Below are 23,309 nucleotides of genomic sequence, written 5' to 3'. Positions count from 1 at the left end.
TCATTGATTGGTTTAGTATCTTGTCCATCACGGCGTCCTGCGCTGTCATTGGTCAGTGCTCTCCTCTCAGGATTCTCCCTTTAAATGTGAGCAGTACAGTCAATATTTTTGGAGCGGACTTCTACGAAGTGCTCAAATTTGACACAAGCGCTACACGTTAACCCCTGTCAAGGCTGGAAATATGCTGTAATTGTCGCCTGCAAGCATCCTTTGTCCAGAAGCAACACTCGGTGATCATGGAACTGGAAGAGAAACCGAAATATGGTAATAATGGGCATGTCTCACAATGTTGTCCTGGGATAACGTTAGCTCCCACACCGCGACTTTAACCTCACAGCCATAACCAAGCTTAGCTAGTTTTGTTTAGGCGCAAGACGGCAGTGTATTTGCGAGTCTTGGCGCAAATTGTTCTTTCAATTGTGTCAGTATTTACATAATACGTGTATTGTTTTCTGCGAGTTTTTTTAATGTCGCAAGTTGTATGGTAAGTTAGTAGTGGACCACTTTCTCTCATAAAGTTACTTTGTGATTTCGTGCCAACCTCAGTAATTAGCTTAGTACTGACAATTGTGAGTTCACTTTGTACCTACAGACACAGTGCATGAATATGTCATATTTTTTAACATTCAGCTTGTATGTAAGTGAGCTGGTGACTGCCTCGTATATTGTCACGGTGTACAATGTCCCAGTTTATCCTCTGCTTGTCCAGTTGCTGCCACATTCCTCAGATTGGTATGGCAGGCAACATGAGCTCAGCTGACGCCCAGTTATGCATATGGCTTATTAGAAAATGCCTCAAACATGTGAAGAGGGTCTCCGTTTGTTAACTGGATGCGTTCAGCCTCTCTTGGTGGTCATATTTTAAACAGTATGTTCATACACAGGCTACATGCTTGTTTTAAAATCTAAATTCCTGAATCTAATGTATTGTTAAGTACAGTTTGTCTTTAGTTGCATGGATTGCCACTCCATCTGTGTGGTTGTAATTATGCCCTCCTTACCTCAAATGCCCCAATAAACGTGTCTTATAGTGACACACCCTGTTGTTTGCTGGGTGTGATATACAGCTCTTTGCTCAGCAGGATTCATAAAGTGGACGTGCATTTCATCCAGAGAAATAAAGCAGTAAACAATTCACGCAAAGGAAAAAGCATATTTATGGAGCATGTTTGCTCTGGAAAGGCCTTGTTTTGGGGCAACAACCTTGTCTTTTGGACACGATGATAAATTAAATGGACTCCTTCAGTTTTTAAAAAGGATTTTGCAATTCATATTGTTCTGCTGCAGCAGCATGTTACAATGTGAGGCACTTCTTTGCTGGTTTCACGACGTGGCTGTAACATAATGTTTTCCACTCTGCCTGCCATGTGATTGACTCACATTACCAAACCAGCAGTACCATAGTTTATGTGCTCGTTTGTAATAACCAAAATACTAACGAGGATCCAGGCAGTTTGACACAGAGTGAGATGACAAATAGAGAGAAACAGAGTCGCGGCATAATTGGATTCATGGTAGAAGATGGCTGTGACTTGGCTGCAGATTCACTTAAGGAATGACTGTGGTTTGGGATAACCGCCTCTATTTAGTGCAACACACACATTCATATTTCTCAGTGCATCTTGAGACTTTGAGAAGAAGAAGAAGAAGAAGAAGAAGAAGAAGAAGAAGACAAATACGGTAACCTAAACATATCACAGGGAGAGCCTTTCAGAACACACTGCAGGGTCCACCACAATTTCCCATGTTGGAGTAATTTCAGGCTGCGATATATCCAGAAACCTCAATGACAGGACTTGAAGAAGCCAGGCAGCCATGCCCTGGTGCAGAATAGGTGTAATTATAAGCCATATTTAGGAGGGTAGTTTGAAACCTGATGCCGAGCCTCTCTGGCCTCTCTTTCATGTTCGTGCAGTTTGTCAAAGCTTGTTTGAGTTGCATTTGGAGATTTAGTCCTGCAACATTTGCTGTACCATTTTACATCCATACTACGAACAAACAGCCAATAACCTCTGTTGTCACTGCAGCCGCCCATTTCCACCTAAATGTGCTTCACCAACAACCCAAACTAGATCATGTGACTCTGCCAACTGTCTAGGTGGTTCTGCCAACTTGTCTACAGTCTGAAATACAAAGGCTGTTCAGAGCAGTGTGGGACTGATCGGTTATTAGGGTCAGGGAAAATTAGTTTGGAGAGAAGAGATACAAATGCAAGGTAATTTGGATGTGGGAACAGGACAACCCTAGTGATCTGTATTTTATGCTGCGTTAGTACATTTCTTCTACGAGTCAGCTGTGTTTGTTATCTTCGCAGAGCTTGCTGACTATCTTTACTGATAAGGAATGTTTCTCTTTGTTAATAGGGAAGCAACACATTTTTCAGAACATTAACAGCTACTTTTATTTTCCTCAAATGTTCCCCGAAGTCTCTGTTATACTGTAGTCAGGACTGTGCAACTGTGAGGTCATATAAAGAGAATAGTTGGTCCAGAAAATGTTTTTGTGTTGGCTTCCTGTTTCCCATGTGTGTCAGATAATAATAAGTCTAATTCATACAGCATACATGCATGCAGTCGATCTTGGTTTCACTTTCTGTCCACCGTGTCTGAGTAACTGAAGTAGCCACACTGGGTGTAACTTCACCAGCAAGAGATAAGGGGTTGTGAGTTCATAGATCATGGGAGCAGAAGTTTCACTGTCATGAGGTCAGTAGGATCCCAAGAGATGACACATTTTAATGATTAAGCAGAGGTGGTTAGAGATCAAGTTTAGATAAAATATGGCTCCATAATCCTGCTGTTGTACGAAAATACAGCAAGTCCAAATGTTACCTTTTATTTGTTTTAGAAACTAGGAAATATATTATGATACAGCTGTGCCATATTTTGTTGTAAGGAAACAACATTATACTGTGGCTATATACCTTTGATTTGTGTGTGTTTGAGTTGAAAAGATCTGACTTGAATGCTCCCCAGCCTTTTACTTTAATGAAAGACATGTGGGCGATGGGCAGGGAGTGCAGCAGCTGCAACTACTGTGTTGTCAGGTTATATCACAGTCCTTTCAGATATAGCCCTTGAATTTCTAGAATGTGTGGCTTTATTACTTTTGCTATTTATTTGACCTTTGTTTTTGGTTCTTTTAGTTCTCTGGAACTTAAAGCAAAAAAGACGTATGGTATGCAAGTTCATAACACGATGCATTTCTGAGTTAAACCAGTAGCATTTGAAAGGGTGTTGGTTACTAAAATTGGAAAAATTGGTAAAATGAAAATGTCTTCAGTTAGACAAAGCAAAAAGTACACCACTCAAAATTAGAGCTGCAACGATTAATCGATTAGTTGTCAACTATTAAATTAATAACCAACTATTTTGAGAATAAATTAATTGATCTGAGTTATTTTTTAAGAAAGAAAGAATGTGAATGTGAATATTTTCTGCTTTCTTTGCTCCTCTGTGACAGTAAACTGAATATCTTTGGGTTGTGGACAAAACAAGACATTTGAAGACGTCATACTGGGCTTTGGGAAACACTGATCAATATTTTTCACAATTTTCAGACATTTTATAGACCGAAAACCTAATTGGTTAATAAAATAAATAATTGTTAGTTGCAGTCAAAATGCTTCACACTTTTGCTATTTTGGAGACGTCTTTCACCGCATATATTTTGACTGTTCAAACACAGGTGTAACAAATTACATTATTAATTACTTTAATTAATTAATTATTATTAAAGTTCCACTTTTGATTTTCCTGCTTTGACAAATCAAAATATCTGCTGTGAAAGGTGTTGTTAATCAATAAAATGTAACTTGCCTAATTTTGTACCAGCAGACTCAGAATTGTTGCCGATTGATAAAAGTTTAATTAAGTTTACGTGTCTAGGTGTCGGGGTAAAATTAGATTTTGGTACAGCGTACAGAGAATAGGCAAACATTTTGACTTGTCATTGAACAGCATAGGTGTAACTGTGTGTAATAACATTAACAATGGTGGCCTACTCAAGTGACCCAGTAAGCCATGGCAGTGGATTCAGTTTCATATCAGGCCTGAAACTGAATCCACTTAATGGAATTCAGTCATCATTAACTTTAGTATTTACACTTGTGCTTTTCTTACCGCTACATGTCAAAATGACGTCCAAGAAAAAAGGCCTACCAGATTTTTTGTAGATTAGGGGGATGAAGGGCGGTGATAAGAAAATAATAAAGGGAAACACAAGACGACGTCCAAAGTAAACACTGTACCTGAGGAAGAAAGATTTGGGGAAACAATGCAAGACAAGTTTCAAGAATGGTTTAAGTTTCGCTTTTGATTTAGTTTCTGTGTAAACAGCTCCACCACAACATAAACAATGATAATGGAACCCGGTTATTATTTGACTGTGTTCCCGGAAAGTTTTTCTTCCTTTCTGACATAATAATAAATAACACAGTAATTAGATGCTGTACTTCTAATCAAAAAACACAAAATCACAATACAGAGTGTTTCTCTGTAAATGGGTGGCCTTGTAAAGAGTTGTTAGGAAAACTGCATGGCATTTGATAATTAAATCAAAGCTCTTACACGTGTAGGAAATATTTAACCTTGTATTTTTCAGTGAATGTAGTGAGGGCTCAAGGGTTGTCTGGTTGCACAGTGGTGTTTCGTTGGAATTAGATTAGATGCCTCAGCGAGCTCTTAACAAATTAAAACTGTTGCTCAATGCGATACAAAACATTTTTAATTTACCAACAATTCATTTGGCCTGTTTAAATACTGTGGGTTTTACCTCACCTTATGTCACTCACTGCACTGTCCCACATGTGAGACTAGCAGTCTGCCAGCCCAAGCAAAAGGTTCAGGATCAATTACACTCACTGTTAAACTTGTAGCATCAGTAACTACAGTTCAGATTACAGTAAATGGCTCCTGATGGGAATTCCCATGTTCAACATTGGCCATAAAACAAGACCAGAATGGATGGAAACTTTCAGTCAGCATCTGTAAAAAACATTTCTGGCATTTAGTTCTGTGGACTCCAACATACTGTGGTTGCCTTTGGCTGTTCAAGACAGACCAGAGAGTGATCCAAAATGTCCAGTGCACGAAAGCACTAAGTAGAGCTAAAAGAATTGTGTTTTTTCCCATTCAGTGCAATACTGCTGTGTCCCCACAAGATAGGTGAAAACACTTTGAGAAGAAGAGATTTCTCAGGCAGTTCACAAAATGATAGATTTTTTTGTTTTTGCTTAATATTGTGGGCTTTCAGTTCACTGCAGGTGATGGTATTTGCAGTCTAAAATATCCTGCACACCTGAATCTAATCATTCCTGCTCCACAGCAGCTACACAAAACACCAGAGGCAATGGTGCACGAGGGAGTTCTCTTTGTTTACACCGAACCCATGTTTTTGATAACATCTAAGCAACTTTCCTTGACTTTTCCTCCTCCTATACAACAACAGTCCCCACCCTCTCTTCACATGACCATGCCTCTTCTCTTGCACTCGCAGCCTTCCTGTACATACTTGCATTTGCCTGTTTTGGATAGCTTTTCTGAGGCAGAAACAAGGTGGAAAAACAGACAAAAAGAGGTCTTTTGGAAGTGGGAGGAGATAGAGGGAGATGCACAGGTGGGGCACAGATTTGCAAGAGGCAGTTTCAGGTTAAAGAGGGGAAGTGGAGGGTTGCTGGTTACCAGGCTCATAGCTATTCAGGGACAGGTTGGACTGGTTTCCCATAAACAACACCCACATTTCCCTCGCTGTTGTTCATTTATACCAGCACAGAGGGAAGAAGAGCCACAGAAAGGGGCTGTGGAAGGAGTAAAAGGGTTCTCTGTATATTTGGCCCAGAAAGGAATTTCAACATGCCCGAGGAGGATGGACAGTATTATGGAAAGAATGGTAACCGCTCTATTTGTTTTAGTTTTAAATGAATTCATAGCTTATTTTGCATTCTGCATTCATCTAAGAAACAGGATTATTAATCTCTAGGCCTTGCTTTTCTTGCTTCTTAAAAAATCAATGTGTCTCATGACGTGTAAATAATTTTTTGAGTGAAGCTGGAGCAGCAGTATTAACATGTTAACATTGTGGGGGAAGAATGGGTGTGTGTGTTTGTGTGGAACCTGCTACTGCTGGCAGTTTTGCTGATTGTACAGGTGTGTGAGCTCTTATCAGTGTTTTTCTCCTGCACAAACATTACTGTGCTGCATGTAGACAGTCATTGAAAGAGCAGGCTATTCTAAAACTGCATCAAGGCTTCATTAAGCCTGTCACTGGTTCCTACAGCTACATATTGAGCTTAGCTTTTTTTTTTTTTCTTCTTTACTTGTTGTTGTTAAATAAATGAAAATATTAAAACAGTTAAACTTGTCTCTAAACCTCTCGAATAGCATCTCAAAGTGACAATGAGCATCAACATTTGAAAAACACTATGCTCTTTCTAACAGGAAGCTGAGGCTTCTCCTAGCGCTCGTGATAGCTGTAGCATTATCCTCCAAACCACATGCATAATTAATATGGAAGATGCCACAGAATATCATACTTCTCTGGCGAGACTCTATGGTGTCAGGATCCAGTGCTACATGTACATGCTGTGGGATGCATATGGGATTATTGTTTTGTGTTTTGAGATATGTAAAGCCCTAAAAAGGCAGCCATGATGTCAAAACAGTGGTGGTTTTGGATATAAAACCATTATTTTTTTTTTTACATCAGTGGGTGTGCAGCCTGCCAATGCGTGACTTTTAATCAAAATTGCTCTTCAGTAATAATGTGGCACATTGCTTTCTTATTTTTGTCCTGGAGAGCAGTGACCTGCTAAGTGAAACTAATGTTCCCTGATGATTGTAGGCTAGAGTGGCAAGATGAATTTGCTAATGGACTGACCTCCGATTTCCTGCACCAAACTTAAACTATATGCCCGAACCTGCAGTAATCTGATATTTACTCAGAATCTCTAATTACATTAAGGCATGGCCTTAATAGTAAAGCCTTATAGCAGTGTTTCAACTTCATGCATTACAATAACTTGGGTGCACTGGGGATTATCAAATAAATATGTTCAGACAAGACGCTTAACAGGAAAAAAAGAGCATTTTTTTGGTTTGAAGAGGTGTATTTGTTTTGGAGGGGGGGGCTTTAAAATCAGTTTAACATTTTTTGTTTTTGGCATAAATCATCAACATGACACTGTTGCCTTGTCAAACTAAATGTGCTGCAATACATGGTGTAGCTCCTAGTGGCTGTACATGTTCTGTTGGCACTGCCTTTCACATGGGTTTGCTTTAGCTTAGTCACCAGGGAGGAATTTGTTGGATTGCCAGGCGTGTCTGTCTGGAGCGAAAAGTCATCTGACAAAAGAATGGGAGGGCGCGTACTGTTTCGTACGGTAATTTCTGTATTTTTAACCTGTGCCCTATTTACATATATTTTGAGGTCAAAATGACTAGTAGGTATAAAGTTTTGGAATCTGTGCAGATGGCTTCTGCCAGCAGCGAACTGGCTGCAGTGGCTACAACTTATTCCTTTGGGGCAATTGCACCTGTCAGAATTACTCCCACACAGTGCTTCTTTTTGCCACCAACAGGCTCAGATTGTTATATATCTAACAACATCAAGGAAAGGATATCTATGAGTAACACCCCATGGTTTTTAAACAAAGGAGGAGTCATTTGAATTTGGTGGTTATCCAAATTCACTTTTCATTTTTCCACCGGCGTCTTCCTGCCACAACTCGACTCTCACGAGATTTTAGAGCAAGACTTGTCTTTGAGCGAGACTTCAGTCTCTGGTTTTAAAAAAAAAAGGGGTGTCACTGCGTGTTACTCGTAGTGAACCTCTCCATGATGATGTCAAACTTTTTGTAACTACTAGTCATCTCGACCCCAAAATATGTCAAAATAGGGCCAATCTTTAAAAATTCCAAAATTACCTTTAACCTTCAATCAGCTCCTCCCCTTTTTTAAAACTCTTATTGTCATTACATGTTACATATAACAAAATTTGTAAAAGTATAATTTTGCGCATACAGTTATAGACCTCTGAACAACAAATAAACTTTTTTCCTCCCCTATTTTGTGTAGGTGAGCCAAGAAAGTTTGATGCAAACTTCAAAGGGCCAATCCAGAACAGGTGAGAGAGAGAGAGACGTGATTTTCACTTCTGGTTTTTACTGTTTCTAAGTGGCTACACAAAGTTTCCCAGCCCTTCAAACTTTGCTCTCTCCATTCTAGGGGCTGCACTGACATTGTGTGCTGCATCTTCTTTATTCTTGCCATACTGGGTTACATTGCAGTGGGAATACTTGGTAAGGAAACAGCAGTTTTTAAATGCAGTTTGGTTTAAATAATAAAAATAATAATAAAACAGAAAAAAATTGTAAGCTTTACCTTCTATTTTTGTTCTTCCAGCTTGGTCAAAGGGTGATCCCAGGAAGGTGATCTATCCCACAGACAGTCGAGGCCAGTTCTGTGGGCAGGCTGGCACCCCACTTGAGTGAGTTGCTTTCCAAGTATAGATTATAATTGTCCCTGTTTCTCTGCTGGACATTTTCTTCTTTGAGAACTCACACACAGCTAGGTGCAGACCAGTGTGAGCTTCAAAGTATTTGATACTAAATAATAAAAACGCATCACACAACTCTTCTCCAGCACACCTTGCTTTATTTACTAAATGTGCTGAGCTATTTTGCCTTCATCAGGGTAGGGTCTTAGGCTACGATAGCCAAAAACATGAATAAGACTTGGTGCACAGGTCACACAGATATTGCTTTAATACCTCGTGCACTCGTTTCTGTAAGTGTTTCTTCTTCTGACCATTTTGTATGTGTGTTTTAACAGGAACAAGCCGCTGCTGTTCTACTTCAACATCATGAAGTGTGCCAGCCCCATGGTGCTGCTGGAGTTCCAATGTCCGACCACACAGGTGTGAACGCCACTCTTGTCATGGGTTCTTTTGTGGTCAATCAAAACCCAAAACACTATCCATAATTTATAAAAATATTTCCAGCTGCTCCGTTTCCTGTGTACATCACAAGTGCTATGTATGGATTTGGAACACAGCTATTGGTTTTGTTCCTTTTTAGCATCGTGGTCTGAGAAACCGTTTTTCTTGACATTTAGCCTCTCTGCTGTTTTGTATCAAATTATGACCAGTGAACGCTTTTGCTGTACACCAATATACCACTGTAAACGGTGTTCTTCCTCAGATATGTGTGGAGAAGTGTCCCAACAAGTTCATGACATTAATCAAAGCCCACGCCAAAAAAGATGAGCTGGATTATTACAAAAACTTCTGCATGGATGGTGTGACTAATGCAATGGTGAGTTTAAAGCCTAAATTTAAACCTCCTTGGATGCTTCTTTCCAATACCTGTCTGTTCTTACACCAATAATTTCCACACACTTTCTTATCTGTTTTGGACATATTGTGTTTCAGGGCGTACCAGAAATCCTTAGCTCAGGTCTCTGTCCTGCCATGCTGATCCCCAGCCAGCCCTGTGAGTTGGGTCTCTATGGATCTATCAGAAAAAAGTTTTCCTCCCAAAATATGATGTTGCATATATGTGCTGGTTAAGGCTGAACAATTAATTGCATTTGCGATGTTATCGCGATTATGATAAAACAAGATTTTCTAATCACAAAGGCTGAAATTGCACGCTGGTCACATGACACGCGAGAGTAATCCAGTCGGCAGAGGAAGCATCAACTTTGCACGTTACGCTGTACCTTGACTTGTTGTATAATGGCCTTAAGCTTGACAGAAGCTGACACTACAGAAATTTAGGGTCACACAGGGAATGAAAGTAGCACCTGCCACCTGCGGGTAACGTGGTAGTGTGTGAAATCTTCGAGCCATACGCCTGCTGTGCACAACAGAAAGACACGTGTAGTAAGGCAAGTGTATTGTGGCGATAGGTGCCTGCGTCACACACACACAGCCACCAGTCAGCTCAGGAAATATCTCTGAAACGGCGTTTCAAACCAATAGAGAAAGTCATGGTTTTATTTTCGTTGGCCAAGTTTAGAATTGAACCTTAAACTGAGTATTTTTGTTTGGCTACTGGTAGATAGAAAGATGGACTCCTAGGAGATTTGAACTGAGATAAGGACGCATTAATTGGTGCTTGAACTGTGGGTTTTGTATTGAGCGCTTACTGTCTAACACACTGTGGTGAACTATTTTTCTTGTGGTCTGCAAGTAGGCCGACCTGATATTATATCATTATTTAATGCCATGACTTGACTCTCAAATTGTCTTTCTCATATTATTGTAATTTGATACTTCTTCTCCACCATTGCATCACCATCGCAATATTGGTTTTAAAAAAAAAAAAAAAATCACAATTAGATTATTTTCCACAATCGTTCAGCCCCAGTGCTGGTGCAGACCTGGAAAGTTCTGTCATATTAAAATGTATTTTGTGAATTTTTTTTTTATTTTTTGACCAGCCATTTTGTCATTTCCCTACTTCAGTCACTCGTAGGTGTTTCCCAGCTTTGGGCCAGAAAGGAGGCGTGATAACTGTGGGAAACCTCTCTCAGTTTGAAGATGGAACCGGAAATATTAGAGATGCCAAGGACCTTGTGGCTGGAGTCAAGTGAGTGCATAGTTGGAATTTTTGTGACACACAATAGTGCTGTTCTGTCATCACTTGAACATAGCTGTGGCCTGGCCTGTCCCAACCTGCCACATTACATTTTATAAATTGTACCTGACAAGGAATCCCCTAGTGCTTAAACAGATCAACACACAGGAATCTCTCCACAGGAATGCCACGGTGGTTATGGAGGCTCGTCAGGTGGTCATGAAAATCTTTGAGGATTTCACACAGTCCTGGTACTGGATCCTGATGTAAGTCACTCACCTACATTTGTAAATCCGCTTCCTGCTTCTTTTTCGCTCTGATCCAGTTTGTCTGCAAAGAAAGAAACATCAGCTGGTTTAACTGCTCACTCAGTCTCTGTGTTTATCTCCCCTCCTCACACAATCAACTCTCTGTAGAGGGTTGGTTATTGCCATGCTCACCAGCCTGCTCTTCATTGTCCTCTTGCGCTTCCTGGCAGGGATCATGGTCTGGGTCATGATTGCCATGGTGATACTGGTCATAGGATATGGTAAGGGCCATAAGACTCACTCCTTATCTTTTTTCATACTCTCCTCAAAGTAGTAGAGGGGCTCCAGGAGCCATTTTCAGAAAGCAGAACTCTGAACCTTTGTCTGAATGACAAAAAGCCATCAATTTAACAGAAAGATGAAGCCACTAGCGTTGCGTATGTCTGAAAAGGTCTTAAGACAAAGATTACTGTGAAAACAAAATGTGCATCAGAGCTTAAAAGTGAAAAGTCTTTAGGAACAATCCAATAGCCAGGCAGACTTTTTATTTTCCTTTTCCAAAGTAAATGAATAAGCTTTGATTTGGACTGGATGTCAGACAGCTCCTCCAGGCTCAACAGGATGGGAGGCGACAGAGGGCCTTTCCTTCACGAGACCCTCCCCACACCCTCACAGCCAAACTGAGTTCCCTTAACGTGTAGGATATAAATACAGCGCCAACTTTCGGATGAACTTTCCTCTCCCTAACTAACTCCTTAAAGACGTTGAGTGGTTCAGCTATTATTTTATGAAAAAGAGACGTGGTACAAATGGTCTTAAAATAAGCCACAAATACAACATTTCAAAATAGAAATCAAACATTATATTGAAACATTGTTTGGTCTGAAGAATAGTGAATGGTGATAGAGTAGTGTTAGTGTAGTTTTGGTATTTAAAAATCCTACATGTTTACAGGTGTAGTGAAACGGAACTCACATTTGAAAGAAGGGTTCTCCATGGTGCAGCAAAGGGTGTTACACACTTTCAATCAAGCCAGCATTGATGCTGACTCGGCATATGAGGGTTTGATAACCCACAACCACTCCATGCTTATTGATTTCAGATGGCACTCAATGTGGCAGACCAAACGGAGCAGAAGTAGGTAGTGGGAGGGAGTAGCAAGTACTTTCAGAAAGGACCAGTTAGAGAGGTTTTGTAGGTTCAGAGTGAGTTAGCTAACTGACCCAGACGTAAAGTAATTTTAATTTTCCTGGGAATCAGTTTATAATGAACCTGCTATTTGGAAGAGATACTTTTTCTTTCAGACCCAGAAGCAATGCTCCCAATGTTTGATCTTCTACAGTGCATCTAAAAATAAAAAACACAGTTTTGTTTGTACTTTCTTGCACACTGCTTCCATGTATTGTTAAAAATCCAGGGACTATTGCCATTTTAAAAAAGCCATGTATTTTGTGGTGTTTGTTGCCGCTGTTAAGGTATCTTCCACTGCTACATGGAGTATGCTGGCCTAAAAGGAGATCCAGGCGCTAACGTGACTATACAGCAACTGGGCTTCCAGACAGACTTCTCAGTCTACCTGCAGATCAGACAGACCTGGCTGGCCTTCAGTCAGTACCCAGCACATACTCAACATCTTTTTATAGATTCTGACATGTTGCTGTAGAATTGGGACACCCAAATGACCTCTGACCCTGCCACCCTTCTGCTTTAGTGATTATCCTGGCGATTGTGGAGGTCATCATCATCCTGCTGCTCATCTTCCTCAGGAAGAGGATCTGCATTGCCATTGCTCTCATCAAAGAAGCCAGCAGGTCAGACTTCACATTAGAGCTGTAGGCACTTAGAGGGTTAGAAAAACAGATCAATGAAAGTTGAGATGTTAAATTGTTCTGACTTAGAAATCATTTTACTGTGACTCATATTAATGGATTAAAGTGTCAGACTAATGGCAGAGGCACAGATGAAGTAATCGAAATATACTTATTTCTTTTGCCTCGGTTGTTATGTTTTTTTTTACAGAGCCATCGGGCATGTGATGTCGTCCCTTTTCTACCCACTATTCACTTTTGTCCTCTTGGCCGTGGTCATCGCCTACTGGGCAGTTACAGCTGTGTATCTTTTCAAGTGTTTCCCACTGAATGATAGTGTAACTTGCGGTGGTGGCTGCCCCCCATCCCTATGTGTTATTTCCAATTTAACTATTTCAATTCTACTTCACTCTCCACCTTATTTTAGTGTTTACTCACTACTTAAGTCTGCTCCATTTCCCTTCTGTTATCTTTCCCCCACAGGCGCACACCAACACATCTCTCTCTCTGTGTTTCTCTGCAAAATGCTGAAATGGGTGGGGCTAATTAAAGTCTATATAGGGAAACACTTTTACTGTTGGTTGTAGTCAAAAACATAGGAGCAACAGGTAGAGAAAATTAACACTGAGCAATGCTTGTGGAACTCCCCTTGAGCCAGGCGTTGGACCACCAGCTCCTACAGTGGAGTGATTTACTTTCAATGAAAAGTAAAACGCTGAGTTATTGTTTTTAATAATTAAAACTGCTTGGACTTTGATATGGGACATTTTGTGAACTGAGGCACACCAAGAACAGACAAACGTCATGGTTGTGATAATGGAGGTTACTGGCAGCTCAGTTTGACTAACTTTAAAAATGTATAAAGTAAACTTAAACATAAAGTAAACCAGTTAATTTGGAAGGACAGTGAGACAGCAGGACCACCCTCTGGACTTCTGTCATACGAACCCTGGTGTGTTTGTATTCCTCCATGAGGACACTGGGCCATGAGTGCTTGAAAAGCAATTAGACCTGAATAATTTCCATGTTATGAGTAAAATTCCTGCCCTTGAATTCCATTTCAAAGAATGATTGTGAATGGCTCTTTATTGCACAATAAAAATACTAGCAATTTATGCTAACATGTGACATGTGCAGGGACTGCTGCTTTATATAGCTGCTAAACGCTGCTAATATTTTGTGCACACTTTAAATATGCAGATTGAAACTTCGCTACATGAATAAATGTATTCCTCAAAAATGAAAAATACAGATGTCCAATAATGTTACATTATTATTAATATTCCTTTCAATAGCACAAGTCAATAAGTTGCTCAGGTGGTTGAACAATTTAGCAATTAATGCATTCCAAATTGAATGTAATGTCATTATGGTGTGATGTTGATTTTGAGGTTGGGATTTGTAGTCTTTCAAAGTTCTTATGCTCGTTGTCCTTGACAGCACTGATCAGCTTCTTGTCTACCTCAAATGAACCCATCTATAAAGTTTTCAATGACACTGTATGCGACTTCTCAAGACAAAACTGTAACCCAGCTGTAAGTTTTCTCTTTTCATTTGTCAATTACTGTTGGAACCTCCCAGGAAGTTTAAAAAAAATAAAAAAAATCTTTTTAGTTTTTAGACAATTTTATTGTAAGTAGTTATCTTTATGTAGACATTTTTAACCTGATTCTTTGCACTTGTGCACACATGAATTTTTTGACAGCATCACAGACTTCCTTAAAGCTATTTGAGGCTCATATTGAGTAAATATTAATGGCTCTACCATAAATAAATAGAAATTGTCTCTCTCTGCGCTCAGAACTACACCACCAGTGAAATGAAACGGCAGTGCCCTGACTCCAAGTGCCTTTTTGCTTTCTACGGGGGAGAAACCCTTTACCACAAATACCTGATAGGCCTGCAGTTCTACAACGTCTTCCTCTTCTTCTGGTGTGCCAACTTTGTCACGGCTCTGGGACAGATGACCCTGGCCGGGGCCTTTGCCTCGTACTACTGGGCCGTCGTCAAGCCTGATGACATGCCTGCCTTCCCATTGTTTTCTTCCCTAGGGAGATCTCTCAGGTGCGTAATACGTGTTTGGAGGAAGTGTAACATTTCTCTCTTGTGATTGTTTTTTGTCTAACAACAGACTATAGTGTTTCATCAGGTTTGACACAGATTACATTCTACATGCTGTTTATTTATTTATTTATTTTTTGTGCCTTGCTTGAAAGTCACTTGTATCTTGTTTTTAGGTATCACACAGGAAGTCTGGCGTTCGGCTCCCTTATACTCTCAATCGTTCAGATCATCAGGGTTTTGCTGGAGTATGTGGACCACAAGCTGAAAGGTCTATTACTGTTTATGATCCCAATTAGATCTCTGTAGACTACAATCCATAGTTTTTATAGCTTACAGACTTGAATCAAGCAATAACCTTTGATTAAGCTTGCTTGCAGGTAGGGTATACTGTTTTAAATGTCAGTGATGTAAAAGTATATTAGTTTGTTGCTCAGTATTTCTTTCTGATTTCTGTTTTGATTAATGACATCAAATATAGCAACTGTCTGAGTTAAATCTGTATTCAATGAACTAACTACCCTCTAATGCATCTTTGGGATAACCTGGAAGACACACCTCCAGTGTTGGTTAAACATTCACTTAATTGGCATTCATGGTATCATTCACAGGAGCCCAAAATAAGTTTGCCAAGTTCCTGTTGTGCTGTCTGAAGTGCTGCTTCTGGTGTCTGGAGAAATTCATCAAGTTCCTAAACAGAAACGCCTACATTATGGTGTGTGGTGTATTTGTTTACTTCACTGTACTCATCATTAAAATAGAAACTATTATTTGTATGGCTAAAGTACTGGCATGTAATGAGTGTATTTGACCTCCAGGTGGCGATATATGGCAAAAACTTTTGCACCTCTGCCAGAGATGCCTTCTTCCTCCTAATGAGGAACATGATCAGGTGAGTTTACACAGTGTTTGGAAGTTTGCACAAATATACATTTTTAATGGAGTTTTTTTCATGTTCAGTTATGAGTTGTTTTGCAAAGGATAAATTATTTTCCTTAATCCTCCAGGGTGGCTGTCTTGGACAAAGTGACAGATTTCCTTTTGTTTTTGGGCAAGCTTCTGATTGTTGGGCTCGTAGGTGAGTCTGTTTTTGTTTGGTTTTTTTATACCCCCATCTTCATGTGTGAATTTTTCATTGACCATATACAGTATTTGGTTTTTTTTTAGATGAGAGGCCTTTCCTGAAGAAAATGTATGTGAAATATGTGCGCGTTGATGCTGATTGGCATGATTTTTGGATTTATAGCATGACACAGCCAATATGCTCAGATCAGTGGTAGTGAATGTACCTCCACAGACTTTAATGCAATATATAACTCTTCATAAACTGTAGTACTTAACATTTCAGTGGAGTGTATTCTATACAGTGACTGAAATAGACCGTAAACACTGTTTAACATGATCGGTTCTCTTACATCCAAAAGGGATCTTTGCCTTCTTTTTCTTCTCTGGGAGAGTGAAGACCTTTGAGAATACAGCTCCCCATCTCAACTACTACTGGGTACCCATCCTGGTGAGTCCGAACAGAATTGGTGTATAATGCTGTAATCCCTGCTTGTTTGGTTCTGATCCATGTTGTTGCTATATATGCGTTATGAGTGAAATGTGGTGAAACAACTCTGGTTCTTGATGTCCTCCTCAGACTGTGGCGCTGGGCTCCTACCTCATTGCCCATGGATTCTTCAGTGTCTACGCCATGTGCGTGGACACTCTTTTCCTCTGTTTCTGTAAGTAGCACCTCCTCAGTCTTCGCTGACATCCATGTATTACTTATAGATAGTCCACACAAATGTCCGATGGACTCCAGATCAAAGGAACAAGCATTGCAGATTTGTTGGTTAGAATGAAGTGCTTGATGTAAAATCTGAAGCTATAATAATAAGCTGAATCGAAACGTGCTACCCTTCTGAAGTCTCACGTGCTTTTGGTGTTGGGCTGTCACTAATTTTAAATTGCATGACTGGTGTGCCACATTCACCACCATTTGAAAATAACAGTCTGCGGCTTACAGTATGTTAATCTGGAAACTTCCTGCTGCTTGGTGTTGAACTGTTAACTTTCAAAATCTGAGATGCCTGTGGGTGCCTTTGCTTGCTATTTGACTTTCTTTCTCTTTTTGTCTCTCCCTTCCCTTTTCTTCTCACTTTCCACAATTCACCACCTCCCCTTCCTACTGGCCCTTTTTACCCTTTTTTTTTTTTTTTAACCTTGACTTCAATATTAATTTTCTGTTCCAACCATTAACACGTGCAAATACATACACACAATAAGGTGAAGACCTGGAACGCAATGACGGTTCAGCCGCAAGGCCTTATTACATGTCCTCAACTCTTCATGAGATTCTGTGGAAGAACAAGGCAGAGGATCCGCCTTCGTCTTCTGCCCTGCAAAATGACGATGAAGACATCCAGTTGAAACGGCAGCAGGAGGAGGATACAGCTTAGAGATGGGCAGTTTTATGGTCAAAGACGAATGTCGTCAGATTTTGCTGAGTTGCGGGCACAACAAAATCCATGCAACACTTTTCTAAACAGTTATAGTTCAAGACGATCTTATCCTTTGATAGTAAGGAGCTGGTACATTGTTGCCCATTGGGAAGGACTCCTTGGCACCTAACCTGCTCATCTCAGACTGTAGTAAAGCTACAGAACTCTATGGCTTAAAGTAGAAGGAGTGGTGCAGATTTCCTTTCACGTTATCTGTTCTTTAACACAAGACAACATGTGGAAACAAGATTTTACGGCTTTGTTTTATTAATTGACCTTTGCTAAACCCCTCCCCCACACAGTGATTGTCTAATCTTCACATGGAGTGGTTTGGAAGGCGTCTTCTTTTGGGTTAGCTTTCCAAATTTTAAAACATTTGAAAACATAATGCTCGCATGTAATCATTGGCATGTTCAGCTAACTGGCTTACTAGCTGGGGGGGGGGCAGGTCTTTGGTCAGGAGAGCACATTGACCAGTCCAGGATGCTTCATCATCAAAGTATAGGCTAACATAGTGACTGCTGTTTATTGGAATTAGGATAGTTAACACAGCCGAACTCATTATTCCAGGTAGCATTATGTTTGCCAAATACATTAGTTAGTCCTCATCAGAAAAGCATTTTTTTTGTAACAACTGTTAATACAAGCTTGTATTATTGCTAGCAATAAAGCATACATCTAACTTCTGTATTGTGTAGTTAGTATGTATTCTAAGCAGCCAAACAGTTAATGGTAGGATTTACAGTTTGATGCTGGGGCTTGTTTGTTTTTTTTGCCTGGAGTATGTCTTTAGGATCCCTTTTTTATAGGTTTTTTTTTTGTTTGTTTTTAAATCAAGTAAGCTAACGTTATCTTAGATGATGTCAAATACAATCTGCCAGCGACAGTTGTCATTTCAGATGGAAAAAGTGATAGAAATGAGAAGTTGCTTTGTCTTAATTTGATCACTGTTTCACAAATGACTTTTGATGGTAAATATGCCACTATTATCATAAACTGCACATGTGCTGTGTGGGGAAAGGAAAGCTGAGCAACAGTAACAAAGGGTGGGGAGGGGGGGGGGTAGCGACTGGTCAATTGAACATCAAGCATGTCTCTAGGAATGATCGCTTTAAAATATTCACAGGTGTATTGCACGTGGGTTATTTATGGCATGATTCAGATGATGAAGTGGTCTCTCACTGGAGTTGATATCATTGAATTAGTTAAAGTTTCTCTTTGTAACAGCCAGGTCTTTCTTCACTTTTTAGGGACATTGCGGTTGAAATGTCTGTATTAGGGATTTATTTTGTTTTTTTTCATGTTGGGCTTACCTAAAATTGTATAAATGGCTTACTCTGACGTAAACAGACTCTGTTTTAACCTTTTAATAGTTCCTGCCATGGGCCAGAAGAAACTTGAAGCCGTCCACGTGCCTAATTTACCATATTAATATTGGTCTCTTTGCACCTAGACTTTAAATTTTAATAAGGGTACCTAATTGTTTACAGTTTATGCAATCAGAACCGCAGTCTTCAGTGCTACTTACTTAGTGTGCTGCACTATCAATGCACTTTAATTTCTGTTCACACCAAGCCATAACAGGTTTTTATCTGTATAAATGAAGACTGAATTATTTTTTTTTTTTTGAGGCTAGCTGCTTTTGTAGTCTCTCATGTTGACGTTTTTACTGTAAAAGCAATGTAGTTTTGCATTCAGTGCCTCTTTACAAAGGAACTTGTAGTTGTTAACAGTATTTGAGGAAACAAGTCTCCACTGCATAAAACAAAGGAATTAAAACTCTGAAATGGATGCATGTTGTTGGTGATTGACTGTCTGAACTATTGATCAAAGCTATATACATTTGTTAAATGCAAATGAAACTCCTACCCCCCCCCCCCTCCGCACTTAACTGGAAACAAGCCAAACCAAGTTTACTAGTTATAAACATTAATTGTGAAGCTTGACCTTGGTTTTTGTCTAGGCTGCAAAATGTCTCTGCTTTGCAAAAAATTTACAGAAATGGGAAAAAAACTGTGCCTCAGTGTTTTCAAAATGAAAACTGTGGCTCTAATGACCTTAGTTTAATGCCATTTTATTTAAATTCTTTCCAGTGGAGGATCTTGAGAGGAACGATGGCAGTCCAGAGAGACCCTATCTGATGCCCGAGAGCCTTCGCAAAGTCCTGAACAAGAAGAACAAGGCCCAGCCAGCTGAGTAGAACACCTCCCACTAACAGTACAAGCCTTAGTGAGGTGACACTGTGGGCTAAAACTTGACTGTGGTTTTGTTCAGTGGAAACAGGCTTGGACAGGAACCTAATGCCATCAGTCACCAGGAGCCTACAGGCGACAACCAGTGTCATCCATTGTGTTTCGTTACATCCAAATGTTTCATTCCCACATGTCTGTTTCTAATGAATCAGGAACTTTAGGTTTTCATAATGTCTAGTATTTAATATGGAGGAATTAGTCATTTCTATTTTGAATGCAGTTAATATCCAAATATTTTTTAGTAGGTTGTACATTTTTATCAAAGACACCTTTTGAGCATGTTTATTTTTAATATGAGTTGTACATGAAGGTAAGCTTACATGTAATCTACTAAAGTTGTTTAAAGTCGTTGCGCTTTTATCACGATATTTCTTGCTTTTCAAATGGGTAATCTTGTGTCATTTTGAATAAATATTTAACCTCGTTACCAAAGCCACTGCACTGCCACTCATGCCAGTTGTCTATGCATCTTCAAAGTATCAGATGCAGTGGTGCAACTTTGATCAGCAAGCGTAGGAAGTAAGTATAAATTGAAATAAAAGCTACATTTATTTTGTCATTGATGTATAAGGTTATATTTTGGTGCTCGTTTCATATCTGGAGTTGAATTGAGACTGTTAAGTAAAACATAGTTTTGTACATAATTGTGTGAGACTGTCGCTTCTTTAACCAATTATTTATGCCCACCAAATGCTTACAACTACTCGTGGAGCTGTTCCCAGCCTTGCAATGATGATGTTCTATGCACCATAAATTTAGTTATCTTATCAGGTATTATCAGGTATCTTTCAGTTGCTGATGGTAAGCCCATTCTGCTTAGTTTTCTTACTTGGAGATGGTCATGCGTAGTGGAGAGCATGCCATATGCAAGTCTGTATCTTAGTAGGAAAAGGCTCCTTTTGATGCCCCCAGTTGGGCGTGGGACTTCTCCACCATGTCAAAGCATCTCCTTGTTAGAGAGAACTATTGGTCAGATGAGGTTAAACTTTGTCAGGTAGCCTGTCTCTGAAATGTGTCCCATTTGGTGGCAGGAATTTGCTACCTGCGATGCTGACGCCCAGCAAACCCTGTGAGTCCTCTCTCTGCCCATCTGGAAAGTAGGAAAACTGAAAATAGCTGTGTGAAGCTTTGGCTTGCATGAACCTGTCCCATTAGGTTTTAGAAATATCCATCCATTTATCCATCTTTTATCTATAACTGCTTACCCGTTCTGGGTTGCTGAAGCAAATCCCAGCTGACGTTGGGCAGGAGGCAGCATACACTCTGGACAAGTTGCCAGTTTGTCATAGGGCTGACATAGAGACAAACAACCATACACACTCACATTCACACCTAAGGGCAATTTAGGGTCACCAATAATCTACCCGCATGTCTTTGGATGGTGGGAGGAAGCCAGACACAGGGTGAACATGCCACACAGAAGGCCTGGGACACCCAAGGTTCGAACCCAGGACCTTCGTACCCCAATTGTCTGGTCTGCCAGGCAAACTGGAGATTCATATTCTGGCTGATTTTGTCATTCATTTTGATCTAGGTATGCACATGATAAAAACATGGCTGAATTTCAGTACGTTATAGATGGTTCATTTTCAGAAGCATTTTGTCTTAAAAGGATTTTCTTTAAATTGTGCTATGGATAAAAATGGAAGTGTATACTCTATTTTATGATGTAGTTGCTGCACTTTGATCACAGTTTAGATATAATTGCTAACTGCAGTCCCACATGGAAACAGGCTTAACACGGTGGTAGAAAATCACATGAATGTTCCCAAAAGGGGCTTGTGGTGATAGTGAGATGCTGAAATGTGGCCAAACTAATCCTCATATTTATATAGCGTTTTATACTACTACTACTCCTCTCAACCACCACCAATGTGTAGCACCCACCCGAATTGATTTTGCGCACATCAGCAGGTAAGTTTCACACTGCATTATCAAACAATAAGAACACAACTACTTAATTGATTTTAATTTAAAATTCAAACCAGAACTAAAAATAAAAACAATAAGCCAAGAGAATAATAATTTCCTTTTTAAAAATGCTGGCAGGACCACTTTCCTTTGAACTTAAAAACTGATCGTTCTTTGGGGTACAAATAGATCAGAACTGCAGATAAATATATAACTGCTTAACAAAACATCTGTGGTGTTTAAATACACAATTGCAACTCGTGCACTTTTGTACATCTGTATCTAACTAATCAGATGTGTATTCAGAGTCACAGTTCTGGCACACATAAATTGCCTGGCCTGAGGTGCAAGCATTGTTCAATTCAATTAAATTTTATTTATATAGCGCCAAATCACAACAACAGTTATCTCACAGCGCTTTTCATAAAAGAGCAGGTCTAGACCGTACTCTGTGGTGTTATTTACAGAAGCCCAACAATTCCCACCAAGAGCAAGCACTAGGCGACAGAGGCAAGGAAAAACTTACTTATAAGAAGCAGAAACCTCGAGCAGAACCATGGCTCAGGGTGGGCGGCCATCTGCCTCGACCGGTTGGGGGTGAAGGAGAGAGAGAGAGAGAGAGAGAGAGGGAGAGGGCAGGAGAGAAACAGAGAGAAAAAGAGAGGGATGGAAGGGGAGGGAGGCAGCCTACACAATATACACACAGAGGTACAGACAGTAAAGGTGATGTTGCTATAGACTAAATGAAAAATGGTAAAGATATTTATAGTAGTGTTAATGATAATAATCGTAATGTTAATTATTATAATAACAATAATAACAATAGGACTAGTAACAATAGTCGTTGCAGCAGAGGGTGTCGAGCAGGAACACGGGGGCAGCAGGTGACCCGCAACCACAGATCCAGACTCCACAGCTCCAGAGCCAGAAACACCTGCAGGAAGTGATAGGAGGAGAGAGGAGAGGGACGAGAAACCACAAGACTACCGGAAAGGGGAGAAGTTGTGTTAGTAACATGCAATAATGGGATGAGGTTGCATACAGAGGGAGAGAAAGTAGAGGAGAGAGGAGCTCAGTGCATCATAGGAAATCCCCCGGCAGTCTAGGCCTATAGCAGCATAACTAAGGGATGGTTCAGGACTCACCTGAGCCAGCCCTAACTATAAGCTTTATCAAAGAGGAAAGTCTTAAGCCTATTCTTAAATGTGGAGATGGTGTCTGCCTCCTGAACCCAAACTGGAACCTGGTTCCACAGGAGAGGAGCTTGATAGCTGAACACTCTGGCTCCTAGTCTACTTTGGAGACTCTAGGAACCACAAGTAACCCTGCATTCTGGGAGCGCAGTGCTCTGGTGGGGTAGTAAGGTACTATGAGCTCTTTAAGATAAGATGGTGCCTGACCATTAAGAGCTTTTGTAGGTAAGAAGAATGATTTTAAATTCTATTCTGGATTTTACTGGAAGTGTGATCTCTTTTCCTGCTCCTGTCAGAACATGTGCTGCAGCATTTTGAATCAGCTGAAGAGTCTTAATGGACTTTTTCGAGCAGCCTGATAATAAGGAATTGCAGCAATCCAGCCTAGAAGTAACAAATGCATGCACTAGTTTTTCTGCATCATTTTTGGACAGGATGTTCCTGATTTTCGCAATATTACGTAGGTGAAAAAAGATGGTCCTTGAAATTTGTCCTGATCAAAGATAACTCCAAGGTTCCTCACAGTGTTGCTGGAGGCCAGGGCGATGCCATCCAGGGAAACTATATATAATAATGCGTCACGGAGGTGCTTAAGCCCCAGAACAATAACTTCAGTTTTATCTGAGTTTAACATTAGAAAATTACAGGTCATCCAGGTTTTAACATCCTGAAGGCACATCTGAAGTTTAGCTAACTGATGAGTTTCATCTGGTTTGATCGATAGATATAACTGAGTATCATCTGCATAACAATGAAAGTTTATGGAATATTTCC

The 23,309-nt window shown here is 40.0% G+C and overlaps 1 protein-coding gene across 4 annotated transcripts; it reads left to right on the top strand.

The window, feature by feature from the left end:
- Positions 1–107: 107 nt before the first annotated feature.
- LOC123959455 (choline transporter-like protein 2) lies at positions 108–20,075 on the top strand. Of its 4 annotated transcripts, none has more exons than XM_046033537.1 (22): positions 108–264; positions 8,073–8,121; positions 8,223–8,296; positions 8,400–8,484; positions 8,829–8,913; positions 9,197–9,310; positions 9,427–9,487; positions 10,465–10,588; positions 10,759–10,842; positions 10,993–11,105; positions 12,300–12,431; positions 12,536–12,635; positions 12,844–12,936; positions 14,083–14,167; positions 14,434–14,696; positions 14,870–14,964; positions 15,305–15,408; positions 15,512–15,585; positions 15,701–15,771; positions 16,118–16,206; positions 16,336–16,420; positions 16,965–18,970. In XM_046033537.1, exons 1-22 carry the CDS (start codon positions 237–239, stop codon positions 17,135–17,137), a joined length of 2,181 nt encoding a protein of 726 aa, XP_045889493.1. In that variant the 5' UTR covers positions 108–236; the 3' UTR covers positions 17,138–18,970. The 4 variants fall into 4 exon arrangements, with proteins under 4 accessions (XP_045889493.1, XP_045889505.1, XP_045889484.1 ...); XM_046033549.1 differs by lacking the exon at positions 16,965–18,970 and adding an exon at positions 19,273–20,075 and having other exon boundaries at positions 110–264; XM_046033528.1 differs by lacking the exon at positions 108–264 and adding an exon at positions 5,628–5,889.
- The last annotated feature ends 3,234 nt before the right edge of the window (positions 20,076–23,309 follow it).

This window comes from Micropterus dolomieu, linkage group LG02, assembly GCF_021292245.1.
Source record: "Micropterus dolomieu isolate WLL.071019.BEF.003 ecotype Adirondacks linkage group LG02, ASM2129224v1, whole genome shotgun sequence".
Lineage (NCBI taxonomy): Eukaryota > Metazoa > Chordata > Actinopteri > Centrarchiformes > Centrarchidae > Micropterus > Micropterus dolomieu.
This window is presented reverse-complemented; position numbering and strand designations above follow the sequence as displayed.